Source organism: Exophiala bonariae, assembly GCF_035927105.1.
Source record: "Exophiala bonariae strain CCFEE 5792 chromosome Unknown scaffold_7, whole genome shotgun sequence".
Classification (NCBI taxonomy): Eukaryota; Fungi; Ascomycota; class Eurotiomycetes; order Chaetothyriales; family Herpotrichiellaceae; genus Exophiala; species Exophiala bonariae.
Genome location: NW_027042482.1, coordinates 371,990 through 388,159, shown reverse-complemented (window position 1 = coordinate 388,159; position 16,170 = coordinate 371,990). Strand labels below are relative to the sequence as shown.

Below are 16,170 nucleotides of genomic sequence, written 5' to 3'. Positions count from 1 at the left end.
AGCATCCTCATTATCGCAGGGACAAACTTCTATACATCAATACTCCTTTCTTTCACACGTGTACAATGCTCAGACAGAGCACCAAAAATGGCAAAGCCAAACGCTCTCCCATAAATTACTCTCATCCTTACGTCTGTCAGGTCGTTCACACCACGGTATTCTGGCAATGCCTCGAGTAGCCCCTGGATCCATTTCCCCATCCGCCTGCAATCCTTGCCTATGACTCGAAGCCGCATCTGAGCGTCCTCTCTCTCCAATCATTTCCTCCGAGCGGCTTCAGTAAATCAGGCAATACGGCAGTGATGGGTAGGAGGACTTTCATCCGAACCTTATCTAAATCTAACATCCATGTTACGCTCCGATTCAGCCCCATGGCAACTCGGACATCACGATTTGTTCCATGCTCATGCTCGGCCAGGTTATGAGATAGAAGATATGAACGCCCGGTAGTATTGAGATAAAGTATCAAGCTCCTCAAGCACCCACAACCCAACCAGGAAGAACGACACGTCTTGTCTCTGTTATCTTAAGCCGTTGATATGCGTCTAATAGTGCATTTTATGGTTGTAAACGACGAAGACTATCAAAATGAAGACGTGGGTCGGGGGAGGGGAGGAGGAGGATGTGGGGAAGGAGCGTTACAGAAGCAGGTCCAGACAGCTAGTAGTATTCGTGGTTTGGGTTTCGGGAGATCTCGAGTAGTTTGCAATTGATTCATTCCACTCTTTGAGTCTTGGAAGTTGGACATCAAGCTCTACCGCACGAGATCTGCCACGCACGACTTCTGGAAAGCTGATGCCTAGGAGCTTGCGCAGTTTCAAAAGTAGAGAGACCATTCTTCAGTATATCTGGGCGACTACATGAACATCTGAGCCCCAAGGCACCTCTGGCCTTCTTGCGCGCTTTTGTCATGATCGTCTTGACAAGCCATTGCTACCAAACGGTGGTATTATATTCATCATCGATTGTGGAAGGATAGTCGTATATACTCGCTTGTTGTGCATCGCCAAGCTGGGTACCAGGAAGCGGTACCTGGCCGTCCTCTGGCAATACCTGTTGTTGTGTATAGTCATCGTAGTACTGATCTGTGCTTTCTGGATCTAGCTCCCCTGTCATGGGCTCATCTTCCGGATAAAACTGCTGTGCGTGTTCTAGCTCTTGTTCTTCTGGGAAAGTTCCATACCCATAGTAAAGCTGCTGTGTACTCTGGAGGTCTTCTCTTGGGAACGATGTTCCATCCTCAGAGTAGTATTGTTGTGCGGTTCCCAGCTCTTGTTCATCTGTGAAGCCTTCGTCTTCAGGGTAGATTTGCTGTGCGCTTTCAAGTTCCTGTTCTTCTGAGTAGGGGTCTTCTTCTGGATTGGGATAGTCTTCTGAGTAAAGGTCTTCTTCTGCTGGAAAAGCCTCCCCTTCTGGGAAGGTGTTGGTGTCCTTAGGATCTTGTTGCTGCTGAGGCCCTGGTTGGTGCATCTGATACATATCGAGAACTTGATTACTTATCGTGAGACCTTGTTCAACTTGTGCTTGTCTTTCTCCCTGCCTGCGACGGTGTGTTTTAGTGAAGGTGTCAAGAGCTGAATAATGATAGAGGGGCAATTACCTTGCTTGTTGAGCCTGTTGAGCCTCCTCAGCTGCCCTTGCATCCGCCGCTTTCTTCTCCTCGGCCCCCTTTGCCTTAGCCTCATCGGCAGTTTTCTTTTCCTCAGCCGCTCTGGCATCATCGGCAATTTTCTTTTCTTCGGCAACTTTGGCATCAGCAGCAACTTTCTTCTCTGCGGCCGCTTTTGCATCGTCCGCAGCTTTTTTGGCGTCTGCCGCTTTCTTCGCATCATCTCCTTTACTCAACTGGTCCCTCACTGCAGCGGCACCAGCTCCAACACTTGAACTTCCACCGCCTTTCCCTACACCTTTCCCGAGTCTCCCACCTAGCTTTAGCAAGCTAGACATCTGATTCTGAAGATGACTCCGAGGTAGAAGGGTTCAGGAAAACATTCACCATCAGTTGTGAAGAAAAGAAAGGTATGAGGGTGTGGATGACGGGGATTATTTGGTTGTGCTAACGAGGGTATATAGCAACAGCCATGGATAGGCTCTCCATCTTGGACCCAGGAGAAACGAAGGCGACCTCGGTACACATTGGATGCTCTGGTGGCGGATCTTCTTCGTCAACATGATTCCAATTAAGCATACTGACAGCAGCCAGAAATACCACACGGTCAACCACACTCCAATTAGACTGTATTGATGGCCTGAGGACCGAAGGCGGTGCAAGACTCGCGACCTGCAAAGTTGGACGCCGAACGCAGGCATGCCTACAACTCAAGTAGGATTCGAGGCTGGCAGTGGGGTCCACTTTGCCCGGATTCAGCAGCATTTATTGACCATAAATATGAATTCAGATATAGAGGCCCTCGTTCCTGAGTATGAAGTGCTTGAAAATAGTAACAGTAGATGATAGCCGCCAAGATAGCCACAAGTGTAACCTCAAGATATGGAATAGGGGTACTCATTTTGTGTCTGTTATTCTCGGACGGCTGGAATTACCAGGTCGTGCGAATGTTCATTCATCTTACCTATATGTGCCTGTATTGCCTCTTTGTTGATGTAGACCCCTGATATAGGCTTATCGGGTGTCTCCGAGATTGATCAGTAACATTGCGCTCCCGGGTTTCTCGTGCTGAAAGCTGCTAGAAATTAGACCACTCGAGTGTGACTCTTCTTATGCGGATAACAGAGAATAAGTGGGGGATGTACTAAGTTCAGTTGGACCATCAAGAGCATCACGTTGATAGTGCTCCATTATTATACAGAACTAAACTATGGGCCTAGGACAGCAATCATAGAGTACGAGGTACTGAGATGCGAGATCATATCATGACAGGATGACTGGAAGCCTAAGGAGTATGAGGAGGAGTAAGATATGCTCCCCCCCGCCACTTCAAGTTGGTCCAACGAAGGCGCGGCGCGGGGAGAGTCGCGTCTTTCTCAAAGTGGAAAGTTTAGCGAAAAGTCGTCAGCCAAGTTCCCCAGACGCATACAACTGAGGTGTTTGGAAAGAGTTGTAAACACGGACACCGCCAGGTACGTTGCCATTGCTACCTAGGTAGTATATCCACCACGACATTCAATCCTCGTACCTCGTCCAACATTACGCTGTCTACCTCAGGTACTATGGCCTACGTTCCAGGTCTGACGCTACCGGCGTCAATCTTCTCAAACACTCCAATCTCTATCCTGCTCCCCTTGGGTTTGGGTCTTGGGTCGGGCTTAGTATCACAGCCAGGAAGATTGAGGCCCAAAAAGCTTTCCGACAAAGCTGCAAAAGAGCGAGGAACGTTCCGCAGCACAGAAGAACAATATCTTGCACTGAGACAGCCTCCTTTCAGACCACCTCCGTGGGTTTTCGCTCCTGCCTGGACCACATTATATCTCTTGATGGGATATGCTGCCAATCGAGCTTGGACCACCGGAATGGCTAGTTTGAATCCGACTGTGGTAGAGAACACTCGAAGGGGTGCAACCTTATATACTATCCAGCTAGGATTGAACATCATATGGATGCCGCTATTCTTTGGGATGGGAAGACCTATTGAAGCATTATTGGACATCGTGGCCTTGACAGGCTCAGTCGGCTACCTGTCTTTTATTTGGAGCAAGGTCGATCAGACAGCAGCTTATTGTTTGGTACCATACATTACCTGGCTCGGCTTTGCTACCTATTTGACTGCTGGCACCGGATATCTGAATGGATGGACCATCAAGGGGAATGAGGAGACTCAAGAACAGGTGACCAAAAAGGAGTTATGATGAAGACACGACACCATTGTCGAATAAAGACCCATGTCAAGCATGGGACGCGACTTGTTTTTGCCACAGCACTTTTGGTTCTAGTTGATGAACTAGCTCCTTTCAGATGTTATCCAAATAAGTCCTCTGTTTCAAGCATCGCAAGGTGTGAGCAGAATCGTGCACGAGAAGTCTATCACCAATCAGAAGGGTGTGTAGTGGAAATGCCGTCAGATAGATAGCTAGCAGAACTCGCTTGGACGAGAATGTCGACCGAGTACACTCTGACATATGGTGTCGGTCGTTGTTGATGGCTGTTGCCTAGGTGCAAAGCAAGAACCCCTGCTGTCCCTGCATGAAAGTACGGGCGGGCGATTGGTGTAGATAGAATCTCGGTACACAAAAGGGTCGACGAGTCTACAAATAACAATACATCCACCCCAAGAAAGACATCCATGACATTTACTTGCGATTGAGGTATTATTCAACCAAATTATACTCATCCTAATAATTGGTACGACCTGACAGCCCGTTGAAATTCACTATACTATATCACCATGTCTTATACAAAGGGAACATGTAAGCCTGATTCATCGTTGCTCTCAACCAGCAGTCTCTGTTTCTCATATGCTCATGTTACAATCAGGGGACACTGGAGCTCAAATTCGTGAACACAAACTCGCAACATCTATTATCAACCTACATGGAACCGAGGACTGTGTTTTTGATGATATGTCATTGAATCTACTCAAAAGATTTGTCCTCGGCCGATCTGAAGAGAGACGAAATGAAATCTTGTCAGAACGCGAATGGCTTGATGAGGATGGTAAACCATCAAGTACAGCTCTTGAGAGAGATGGAAGTCTCGTTGGATATCTCATCGCCAGATATGGAACCAAAGACGCAGCGTTGGATGACAGAGATTGGGAGTTGCTTGACGAATGGATGGTCAAAGGGATGCCATCGGGTCAAAATGTTCAACGTTGAGGGAGATATACTCATGCCTCTCAAGGTCGATTGGAATCATGTTGGATAGTGCCTTGTAAATCCTAGATGGTATCCTAGATGAGAACCATCTATAGATATCTAGGAAGGGGGACAGAATGTTTGCCTACGAGAATCACGTTGCCCCCAAGAACGGTCCTTGTGGCAACCCCCAAAATCCCCTACCTGGTCATTAGCGGGGAGCCTAAATTGACCCCATTTGATACCCATCTAAGCAAGTTTAGGCGGTGCCTTACCTAAGGTGTCAGTCGCCAAGTCCAAGGACATGATTGTTACTCCAACCTCATTGTCGCAATGCTCTCCACTGACTGCATCTCACATCGTTCTTCTTTGAATCATCATCAACAACAAGCTGAGACTGCTTCGCCAATTTACTACTTTTCTCCATCCCGTAGGTTTCCTACCTAACTCCCTCTAGCAATCAACTCATCATCTTCCGTCGGCTTTCAATTCGCCGCATCACACTTTGTCTTTTGACCCCAAACTGCTATCAATCAATCACTCTACTTCCACCCTTACCAATTATCTTATATAACTGTTCTTGTTTGGATCAATTTACTCCTTCTGATAGGAGCATCAATGCTCTCGACTTTTCTCTTCTTTGACACCCAACCTACTTCAAATCATCGTGCGCTCAAAACATTTTATTTACCTTGACTCGAGTCTAACATCTATCATGTCTTCTTTTAGCTTTCAACCCAGCCTTCTCAGATCCTTTGAAGACGACTTCACTTGAGTCGTTCTCCCAAGTCTTCCTGTCGTCAAATCAAATGAAAGCGAACGGAAGTGTCGAATAAGCAAACAAGAGCTTGGAAGAGTTGGACATCATGAATCCTTATGAAGCATATGGTTCACCTCCGAACGAGAAATCTCCGCGATATCGAGCACGCGATGAAGATTCTTACGAGCGTACGGATTCTTACAGAAGACGATCTCCTGGTATGCTTTGACCTCGTCTACAATATCCACTTCCGTTGACAATTCTAGTGAATGACAGGCGTCGCCCTCCTCCACGAAACCGATCCCGCTCCCCCACTGGCATTGATCGATATCAGCCTGAAAGAGAGCGTCCAGCTCGTGATGACTTCTATGAACCACAAAGAACCACCACTCGCGAAAGAGACGATCGTAGAAGAGCTCCATCACCAACCGCGGCCAATATTGATCGATATGTTCCTGGTCAGGAGCCGAACAAGCCGATCGTTCGTGTGAACCCTTTGGCAAATCCACTATCTTTGGACACGCAAGCTGGCTTTAGCTACTATGCTGATTGGTGGCGTTGTGAACAACAAATCAAAGAGGAGAAAGAGAGAGCCAAACATGGAGGTCGTAGACCTTCTGACCGTGTCAAAGGTGAAAGAGAGGCAAAAGAAGATCGTGAAAAAGAACGATCACAAATCCAACAGGGTTACGATCAATACAAACAAGAGTTTCAAGTTCGAATGGCAAGGCAATTCGTCTTGTTACACAGAGGTGAAGAATGGTTTAAAGAGCGATATGTTCCAGAGGTTCGAGACCCTATTCGACAACGTGTTATGGCTTCAAGGGAGCCCGCTTTCGAACAATGGACCAAAGATATTGACTCGGGTGTCTTTGATGATTTCACATTGGAAGGAATCTATAAAAATGACAGTGATGGTGCTGGTGGTATGATTGAAAAAGAAGAAGGTGAAGCCGTGGGTGGTAATGAGGTTCTCGGTGTTCTCGACCTTGTTCCAGCCAAAGGTGGTGAACTTCGAGATGAATCAGTCCATCAACCTGCCCTACTCATCAAGACATTGGCACCCAATGTTGGGAGGGAAAGAATCGAAGAATTTTGCAAAGAACACCTTGGTGAAGAGGAAGGTGGTTTCAAAGGGTTGTCGCTTAGTGATCCCAACCCAGCAAAGAAATTTCACCGAATTGGATGGATTATGTTGAATCCAGGTCCAGAAGAAGACAATGACGTTATGCAAGATGTCGAACGTGGTGATGGTCGTGATGATGATGAAGAGGGAGAAGAGAAACCCGTGGTTGAGAAGGTTAGCATTGCTCAAAAGGCTCTCGACTCCATCAATGGGAAGACCATCACCGATACTGTCAGAGGTGATTTTACATGTCACGTTGGCATTCACAACGTTCCAAGTGCTCCACGAAAGAAAGCTCTTTGGGATCTGTTCTCTGCAACGGATCGAGTTGAGAGAGACTATGAACTTGCACGCAGATTGGTCACCAAATTGGAGACTGATTTCGGTAAAGACGAACTTAATGGTGGTCTCGCCAAAATTGATCATCGTGTCGAAAGGATGAGAAGTCAAGGACTTCTTGCTCCACCACCAAAACCGAAGAAGCCAAATTTTGAGGACAACGACGATGAGATCAAGTTTGATGAGGAAGGTGAGGAAGGTGAAGAGAATGAAGATGAACAAGATGATGAAGAGTTGTTGGTGATTAAAAAGAAACTTGACCTCATGGTTGAATACCTTCGAAGAGTCTTCAATTTCTGCCTCTTCTGTGTTTTTGAATCCGATTCTATTCATGAATTGGTTCGCAAATGTCCAGGCGGTCATCTACGAAGACCTCGTGCAGGACTCAGCAGTATGGCAAAAGCTGCTGCTCGAGCGAGTGCTGAAGGACAACCTTTCCCTGGGAAGAAAAAGGAAGGTAAAGAGAATGGTTATGATGATGAACCATCAAGTCCAGTTCAAGAACAACGTTCTCAAAAATTCAACAAGACAGATCAACAACTTTTGAGAGCATTCAATTGGGTCAAGACATTTGAGGAAAAGATTTTACAGATTCTTGAACCCGAATATGTCGACCTGAAGAAAATAGGAGGTAAACCCGTGGAAGAAGCTCTTGATGAAGAATTGGCCAAATTTGTCAAGCAAGAAGATGAAGCGAAGTATCGATGCAAAGTTCCTGATTGTGCCAAGCTGTTTAAAGCCGAACATTTCTGGAAAAAGCACATCGAAAAGAGACACGATGAATGGTATGCGGCATTGAAGAATGACGTGAGTATTGAGATTGAAAGAAAATCACTATCCTTAACTAACCCTTCTCAAACAGCTTCAACTCGTCAATTTCTACGTTCTTGATCCATCGCACATTGCACCTTCTCGATCAGACGCCAACTCGAATGGACATTTCCCACTCCCAAGTAATCACCACCTCAACAATGGCACACCTCGAGGTTTCAGTCTACAACATATGGGTATGAACATGATGAATTTTGGGCAGAACACTATGATGGGAATGTCCAACGTGCCCGCACCATTCATGTCCGGAGTCGGTTTCAACGACAACATGAACGGTGGGTCACACAGTGGCGGACCCATTCGTCGTGGAGGAGGTCGCTACGGCAATCGCTCAGGCCCATACGACCGCAATCAACGACCCAATCAACGCGGGTACAACAATATGGGCGGCATGGCGCGAGGCAGCTTCGCTCCCGGCATGAACCCTGCTTTCATCGCTCAGGGCGGTGGAGGTGGCGGAGGGAAATGGGGCGATGGTGCCGGTGGCGGTATGAATGCCATGGGCCCCAGAGAGGCCGTCCAAGGCCGCAGTATCAAGTCCTACGAGGATCTCGATGCCCAACCCAGTGGTGGTTCCGGCGGTGGTGCCGCTGCTGCCGCTCAGGCTGGCGCCGGTGCCGAACTGGATTATTAGAGTGTATTTTGAGGTTGATATGGAGATCATGGTGTTGGGAGCGTGATCGGGAAACCCTGAATCACCTGAGGTACCTCTGAAAAGTCGACGGGGCTGTTTTTTTCTCTCTCCATAATTTATATCGTGCAGTGTGTGTGAGTATTAGCAGCCAATTGTACAAGGATTAAGGGGACGAGAATGTGTTTTTCCCATGTATCGCGACCGTTCAGTTTCAATGCTTCTCGAACCCTTTCTCGGAGACATCAGTAGTAGAGAGTCCTTGTCCATCCTGCATGTTCGTTCGATCGGCATTTAGATCACGGATCACGGCAGTAGGGTTTTATGGAGGGTGGCATCACCTTCGCTTTCCGTGTGATAAACGCGTGAAATTGAAAAAGCTTCAGTGTGACAGATCGGCTGTTGCTGTATGCGAAGCATGGACTGCAGGAAAGTGTACTCTCACTGTGCTATGTAGCTACCGTAGTCGGCACGTCTAGCAGAGAGACGATGGTGGTCTTTGCATGATCTCCATTCGCCTCCTCTGTAACTACCTACCTACTGGTAGTCAAGCAGTCTATGGAAACTGAAAGCCAACGACTGCGGCCATCTTCAAAGAGTCCGTCCCAGTATCCTAAACGTCCAGTCGCTGAGAACATCAATCACGAAAACTAGCCGTAGCATGGGTGGACCATCAGATGCGAAGTCACCAGAGCGCCTGTTGGCTGAACATCATCACCAACACTATCCTCTCATTCAACGCCGACAAGATCCTCAGACGCTTTCCCTGCACACCAACAGTCATTATAAACAAAACTCCATCGTATGATTTTATCAAGTCCTTTTCCTTAGGATCCGTCTCCCAGTGGCAGGCTCAGCAATCACCACCTTCTTGTTTGCTGTGGTTGGATTACGCTTCAAGGCCGTTTTTGCTGCACTCGCCGCCCTTGCAACGCCCCGTCTTGCCATTCCGGGGCTCTTCTGCTCAACTGCTTTGGCTGTCGCTGCCGCTGGGCGTCCACGTTTTGGTTTCACGACGGTCGTGTTGGTCGAGCTTATTGAGATATCGGTAGTCGCACTATGGCTGCTGGATTGGCTGGCTGTCCGTTGAGGCGAGGATGCGCTGTTGAGGCCTGGACGGGGCGGGGGAAGCATTTTCCCTCGAGTTCCTGTGGTTGCTGGTTTTTCCTTCGATGCTGTTCGAGTCATTCGTGCGGCAGTTCCTCGCTTCGCTTGTTCGATCATGCCGTGTACACTTGCAGAAATAGCCGACGTGGCCGCAGTCGCTGCTGATTTGAACGGACTGACTGGTTTGAGAGGTGAGATGGGTCTGGCGATAAAGCTCTTGGCTGGCGAATTGGGTGCTACAGTGTACTCTTTAATCGGGGAGCGAGGAAGTGTCCGAGAGTTATGAGATCGCGGTGAGAGCACAGAGTTGGCTTTCACAGTTCGAGATGCCGTCCGTGTTCCTGGTGCTGCTTGCCCTGCTTTGGTGCGTTTGTTGTTCTTCAGCACGGGTAGATTCTCCAAGCCAACTGCATTCTCGTTTTCCTTGTCCGACGCGATTCGAATGGTACTTTTCCGCTTCTTGCCTCGAGTGGGTGCTGCTTGCGGAACTGAACGCGCTGGGGAAGGAACCTTAGCCACTTCTTGTCTTGGTAGTGGTGGGAGAGGTCGCTCTGTTTCTTCAGCTTCTGCCTGGGATTGTTTGGGTGGTACAGCTTGTATTTTCGTGGTCTTCGTCTTGTTGGCTTGGTGTTGTTCCATGAGCTCACCCATAGTCATTTTCCGAACAGCCAAGGGGATTCGATTGACGCGTCTTTCAATGCGAGCTCGAAGATCGGCGCATTGAAGTGAATAGCCGGCTCGAAGCTGTCGTGCTCGTTCAGTGACTATTGATGTTAGTTACGCGATAAACTAGGATTGAAACAAGGTATGGCTCACTCTCTAATTGCAGATTATCCATCAATGCTTGCTTTTGTGATTGTGTTATCCTCATCTTCTTCCTAGGGCTTCCAGTTGGAGTGGCGGCGGGAGCAGGTTCCTCCTCCATTTCACTGGATTTCCTCTTGCGTGGGTTTGCGGGAGGCATGTTGGATGTATGTGACACGCAGGTTGCGAGGAGTACGAATGTTTGTTGAGATCAGTTGGTGCTTGGAAAAGTTCAAGATGCTGTACCTAGGTGGTTTCGAGGTGGTGGTCGGACTTCTAGTTGGAACGGATGCAATGGTCGATTAGTCCCAGTTGGGACGAGTAAACAAATACCATCGCGCTAGAGGCTTGGCACTGATTAACGACCCCAGACTGCCTCTGCTTCAAGTTTTCGACGTCTGCATAATACGCCAGCAGGCAATGGTTTGAAATCCCTCCGTCGATCAATAGATCAAACCTTGCGTGTGTGTCGTATGCCACCTAAGTACTTTTCATGCTGACCATAGTTCTGTGTGCACCTGGAGGGCAACATGATCAAAAGGCGTGAATGAATGACGTACCAGCAACAAGTTAGCTTTGACAGGCCCAAACTTAAACAAACTTCATCTCTACGAGTCCAGCAAGTAATTCCAAAACTGCCCAGATTTCTTGTAAGTGCTCTGACCCTTCCGTGATGACTACGATCAAGACCCCCGAAGCTATTTCCACGTTATCTGTGCGGGCCCAAGAGCTTGCAAAACCTGATGAGGACAAGAGTCCCATCTGGGATATTTACAACAACCAATGGCACCCTCAAAATAACCCTGAAGGTTATGTAAGTCTCGGAGTCGCCGAGAATGTTTTGATGAGAGACGAGCTCCAGGATTACATCAATCGGACGACCAAGGTGACTGGAGACGCCTTCACATATGGAGATGGCCCAACGGGTAGCAAGAGATTGAGAAAGGCTGTTGCAAGATTTCTCAACAGGAGAATCAGTCCTGAGGCACAGCTAACCTTCGAACATGTTGTCATCACCAACGGTGTTTCCCATGCCATTGAACATGTTTCATGGGCTTTTTGCAATCCAGGTGATGGGTTTCTACTGGGCCATCCTTATTATGGTGCGTTCATTGCAGACATTGAACTCAGACCCAATGTGGATGTTGTCAAAGTGGCATTCGACGAGATCGACCCTATGAGCCTTGCAGCAGTCGCGAACTATGAAAAGGCAATTCTATCGGCGAGGGAGCGCGGTGTCACGGTCAAAGCTGTCATGCTGTGCTCACCGCACAACCCACTTGGAAGATGTTATAGTCGCGAAACAATAATCGAGTATTTGCGGCTTTGTCAGAAATATCAAATTCATTTTGTGAGCGACGAAATCTACGCTTTTTCTGTATGGAAGAACAAACACGACACCCATCCACCACCTGTCGAGTTCACATCGGTGTTAGCCATTCCGTTGGAAGGAATTATTAAGCCTTCTTTGGTGCATGTCCTGTATGGTATGAGCAAAGATTTCGGTGCAAATGGCTTACGTGTTGGGTTCATCATCTCTCAACACAATCAAGCTCTACTCAAGGCTCTCGTCGATGTTTCCATCTATTCCTACGCATCTTCCGTGGCTGAGATCATTGCAGCCAACATTTTGGAAGACGATGAATGGGTAGACGCCTTCATCGAAACGAATCAATCCAAGCTATCTGAAAACCACAGCTTTGTGGTCAAATTCCTCCAAAGACACAAGATTTCCTATAGTCCAGGTTCAAATGCCGCATTCTTCCTGTGGGCGGATCTTGGAGCAAAATATCTGCAGACGAAGGCGGCCACGGACAACAGTGAAGATGTGACGAAGGAGGTAATGCGCCTTTTGTTGAAGAACAAAGTTTTCCTCGCAAGCGGGTATCATTTTGGAGCTGAAACTGCTGGTCTGTTCCGGATCGTCTTCAGTCATCCCAAACCTTATCTCGAAGAGGCTTTGGAACGTGTAATTGAAGCGATTGGGTTGAAGGATTTGGAACTTGTTGCACTGCAAGGCAAAATGTCAGTCACTGACGAGTAATCATCGGCCGTGTCGTTGTTGGGGCGCGCTCTCTTCAAATATCGTTGCAATGGTCTACTTCCCGGCCCATCTCTCTTCACCAATGTCAGCTCTACCTATCTCGACCCTCTTGAAATAGCATGCTGCTATGTGCTACGTTGTCTATAAATTCACCTTCCAACGCTTTTTTTGGTTTCCATCACTCGCTCTTCTCCATTCCAATCCTGGATGTTTCGTTGTGTCTGGTCCATCACTTCTAAGTCGTTTCAAGGTGTCATCATGACTGCTTCTCCTTCTTCCTGAATCATCATGAACCTTCCCCATTGCTGGAAAAGCCAATGCTGTTGCATAGTTCGTGAGTCATGGAAAATCAGTCACCAGCAAATCAATCTTTTCTTGAACCATATAAAGGGACTGAAGTTCCCAACTTTGGAGAAGAAAATTCGAGTTTTCGAACACTTCTTTCCTCGCCTTCTCAATCTCTTGTTGCTCCGTCTTTTCTCCTCTCGGCCTCCTTCCTCTCCTCCTGATCCTATGGCGCTCTGCCATTGACATTTCAGACTCGTGTGTATACGTATCCTGCGTTTACGAAGATTGCCCCATATAGATTGGTAAGTCTCTCTTTGCAAGATACTGCCAATACCTCCCTCAAATCGTTGGCCCTCATCTCTAAGGCAACGTTGAGTGGAAATAAGGACATGTCAGCGCAAAATCTTTGGTCTCGAGTGGAAACACTGGCCGTCATCAAGTGAGTCTGGGTACAACACGAAAGACTTCTAGAGCAAAGACCTGACATAATGCATCCTTTACACCATGGTACATGACGCACTTTTTGATCTGGATCCTTCGTCAGCTATCCTGCTTTCGCCGACATCCTTGAATTGCCACGTCAGCCATCTATCTCTAAAACTGATTTGTTGAAAGTGTGAGTCGCCGGACAGTCAACAACTTTCAATGCAACAGAGAGCGACATTCTGGACGAGGAACTGGGCTCAATCGCCGACTTCAAAGGAAATTTCTGTCGCCAGTTCCGCCCGCTCGGCTCCGGTCATGCTACTTCAAGTAATAAGGACAGAGATGGCGCTGCAAAATGTGAAAAAAATCCGGCAGAGCCTTGACGCGGCATTTGTCAGCCAGCCTAGTGGTATCGAGACCCCGAAGAGTGTTTGCAAGATTAGCGAGACTTTCATCGATGAGGTGGACAGTGTTGTGCAGAGTCTGAGGGACATCGCAGCCAGTTTGCTAAGGACATGGTCTTTTTTGCCACGGCAAGAATCTCGAAAGAGGTTCTTTCGGCAGGTTTGGAACGCAACGATCGTCAAATCGTGTGGAAGGAGCCGAATCTTCCGCAGACTGCATATTCAAGTCGAACTGCCAGTCTGCTATGTACAAGGCGCCATCAATAACACTCTGCAGCAAATCGCCTAACACAAAGACAAGGGAATTCTCGAAGGATGCAAGACAATCGACCGACTTCGGGAGGATCTTTGAAAAGAAGCGTTTGATATCTAGGAGATACTACTTGCTGACGACCGTCATCAACGATGGAGGTATGCCTCGAGAACTCATCGAGTGGCTCAAAATGACAAAGGATGAGGAGGATAGAGCTATTAGTTTGGAACAAGGAATGTTGAACGATGAAATCGAGGCAGCCTAAAAGGCGAAAGAGATATCGGATAAAATACTTGGTATATGACTAACTCACGATCTTAATTGCTAAAGCATTATCGATATGGTAGAATACGGTTCAATTCTCATAAGCTGCACAGGGAAAGGAATTTCCACTAACAAGGCCAGCTACTCAGCATACTTTCGTCTGGGCATCCAGCCATTCCGCTGCCAACCTGGCTTGTACTTGTCATCTTCCTCCTCATCTGCGATCAACTATGTTGAATATGCAAGCTTTATGCTTGTGGTGCATTACATGCTCACGTATTGTATTCATCGCTCCGTGCTTCAAATACAATGCTAGTTAGCAATGTAGTCAAGGTTTTTGAGTTTAGAGTGAACGATTTCCAGGCTGTGGAATTCAGGGGTAGTGAGGCTGGCTTCTAGCTAGCCACGTGACGCAGCTTCATCCTCATCGAGGTCTGCCAAGCCGGGCGGACCTCCGAATCGGCCGGATAAAGTTCACGTTGCTGCATCTCTAGAAGATCTCACAGTCCGGGGCCTGCGACTCTGAATACACGTATTTGCAACCATCCTGCCTCCATGGCCGTTCCCGCACAACGACATGATCCCCCGAGGTGAGCAACAGCCTTTTTGAAAGTCTCCATATGTTCTCACACAGATAGATGACCTGGCATCCTTCCCCCTCGATGCCCTGCTCGCCGAGCTGGAGCGGAGAGATGAAAAGCCATCCTGCGGAACCCGAAATAAGCAGGGCTCTTACAACACCGGCATCCACGTATTTGCGTTGTTCTTGATCCTCGCTCTGAGCACGCTAGGTAGGGAAACCCATTCTCATGAGACTTCAAGTCTAATGTCACCAGCATGTTCGTTTCCGGTCATCGCCCGCCGCTTCCCTAAACTACCCATCCCGCATCGATTTCTCTTTCTCTCGCGACACTTCGGAACAGGGGTACTAATAGCCACAGCATTCATTCACCTCCTTCCCACAGCATTCATTTCCATGACTGATCCATGTCTGCCGAATTTTTGGAATAAAGATTATCCTCCCATGGCTGGATTCATTGCAATGATGGCAGTGTTCGTCGTTGTGTCGATCGAGATGTTCTTCGCAACGCGCGGGGCAGGCCACACTCATGGAAGTGAATGGGACAGACCAGAACAAGGACTTGCGCTCCACCATTTGAACACGCCCATGACTCCATATACGGACAACAGCCCGAGACCCCCCATGCCCGACGACGATGATGACGAAGATGACGATCTGGAGGCATTAGATGCCATAGTGGACGAATCGGCGACCTTGAATCACCCACACCAGAGAAAGATCTCCGAGCATGAAAACCATCTCGAGCCTCAGTCTGCGCCCGACGGACAGGACCCAAAGAAACTGTTTCTGCAATGTCTACTGCTCGAAGCCGGCATTCTCTTCCACAGTGTCTTTATTGGAATGGCTGTCTCAGTGGCTACCGGCACCCAATTTGTGGTCCTCCTCATTGCCATCTGCTTCCACCAGACATTCGAAGGTTTCGCCCTGGGTTCCCGCATAGCGGCACTAATTCCCGCACTTTTCGACGCAAGCAGTCCAAAACCCTGGTTAATGGCTTTGGCATATGGTGCCACGACACCCATCGGGCAGGCGATTGGCATTTGGATGCACGGTCTTTATGACCCAGCCTCAAAGGTTGGCTTGCTGATGGTCGGAATCACAAACGCGATTAGTAGTGGTTTGTTGCTTTTCGCTGGATTGGTTCAACTGATTGCAGAGGATTTCCTCAGTGATAACAGCTACAAGACCTTGACGGGTAGGAGGAGGATCGAAGCCTGTCTCGCAGTTGCTCTGGGTGGACTGCTCATGGCTGTCGTAGGTGCTTTTGCCTAATATTGGATTGTAATTTTAATAGATAACTGTGATGTACATGACTTCATTTTCCATCTGGTACGTGTTGCCTCCCTCGAGACAGCAGCGAGGATGATGTGTAGAAAGAACAAAATTCCAGACACCCGCTGCTACGCGGTCCCAGCCAATGCTGCCGGTTGCTTGAGAGGATGGCTACTTCATCACTGCCAATAGACGGGAATGTGGTGCGAAGATTTCTAACCAGTGTCATCGGTCCGAAATTATAACAAAAAGGCGATTGCATTCTCATGACCGACACATGACTGCG

At 48.0% G+C, this 16,170-nt stretch overlaps 7 protein-coding genes across 7 annotated transcripts; 5 read left to right on the top strand and 2 right to left on the bottom strand.

Annotated features, from left to right (window-relative positions):
• Positions 1-933: 933 nt before the first annotated feature.
• On the bottom strand, positions 934-1,947 carry LTR84_012158 (uncharacterized protein; the record flags this gene model as incomplete). Its single annotated transcript, XM_064855682.1, has 2 exons — positions 934-1,540; positions 1,601-1,947. 2 exons carry the CDS (start codon positions 1,945-1,947, stop codon positions 934-936), a joined length of 954 nt encoding a protein of 317 aa, XP_064708342.1.
• A 1,224-nt stretch (positions 1,948-3,171) lies between these two features.
• On the top strand, positions 3,172-3,807 carry LTR84_012157 (uncharacterized protein; the record flags this gene model as incomplete). The annotated part of the gene is made up of 1 exon (XM_064855681.1): positions 3,172-3,807. One exon carries the CDS (start codon positions 3,172-3,174, stop codon positions 3,805-3,807), a length of 636 nt encoding a protein of 211 aa, XP_064708341.1.
• Positions 3,808-4,343: 536 nt separating this feature from the next.
• LTR84_012156 (uncharacterized protein) lies at positions 4,344-4,773 on the top strand (the record flags this gene model as incomplete). Its single annotated transcript, XM_064855680.1, has 2 exons — positions 4,344-4,365; positions 4,433-4,773. 2 exons carry the CDS (start codon positions 4,344-4,346, stop codon positions 4,771-4,773), a joined length of 363 nt encoding a protein of 120 aa, XP_064708340.1.
• An 845-nt stretch (positions 4,774-5,618) lies between these two features.
• Positions 5,619-8,442, top strand: LTR84_012155 (uncharacterized protein; the record flags this gene model as incomplete). The annotated part of the gene is made up of 3 exons (XM_064855679.1): positions 5,619-5,730; positions 5,779-7,784; positions 7,840-8,442. The coding sequence occupies 3 exons, from the start codon at positions 5,619-5,621 to the stop codon at positions 8,440-8,442; spliced, it is 2,721 nt and encodes a 906-aa protein (XP_064708339.1).
• Positions 8,443-9,252: 810 nt separating this feature from the next.
• On the bottom strand, positions 9,253-10,510 carry LTR84_012154 (uncharacterized protein; the record flags this gene model as incomplete). The annotated part of the gene is made up of 2 exons (XM_064855678.1): positions 9,253-10,310; positions 10,363-10,510. The coding sequence occupies 2 exons, from the start codon at positions 10,508-10,510 to the stop codon at positions 9,253-9,255; spliced, it is 1,206 nt and encodes a 401-aa protein (XP_064708338.1).
• A 513-nt stretch (positions 10,511-11,023) lies between these two features.
• Positions 11,024-12,394, top strand: LTR84_012153 (uncharacterized protein; the record flags this gene model as incomplete). The annotated part of the gene is made up of 1 exon (XM_064855677.1): positions 11,024-12,394. The coding sequence occupies one exon, from the start codon at positions 11,024-11,026 to the stop codon at positions 12,392-12,394; it is 1,371 nt and encodes a 456-aa protein (XP_064708337.1).
• Positions 12,395-15,053: 2,659 nt separating this feature from the next.
• LTR84_012152 (uncharacterized protein) lies at positions 15,054-15,884 on the top strand (the record flags this gene model as incomplete). The annotated part of the gene is made up of 1 exon (XM_064855676.1): positions 15,054-15,884. One exon carries the CDS (start codon positions 15,054-15,056, stop codon positions 15,882-15,884), a length of 831 nt encoding a protein of 276 aa, XP_064708336.1.
• Positions 15,885-16,170: the final 286 nt, after the last annotated feature.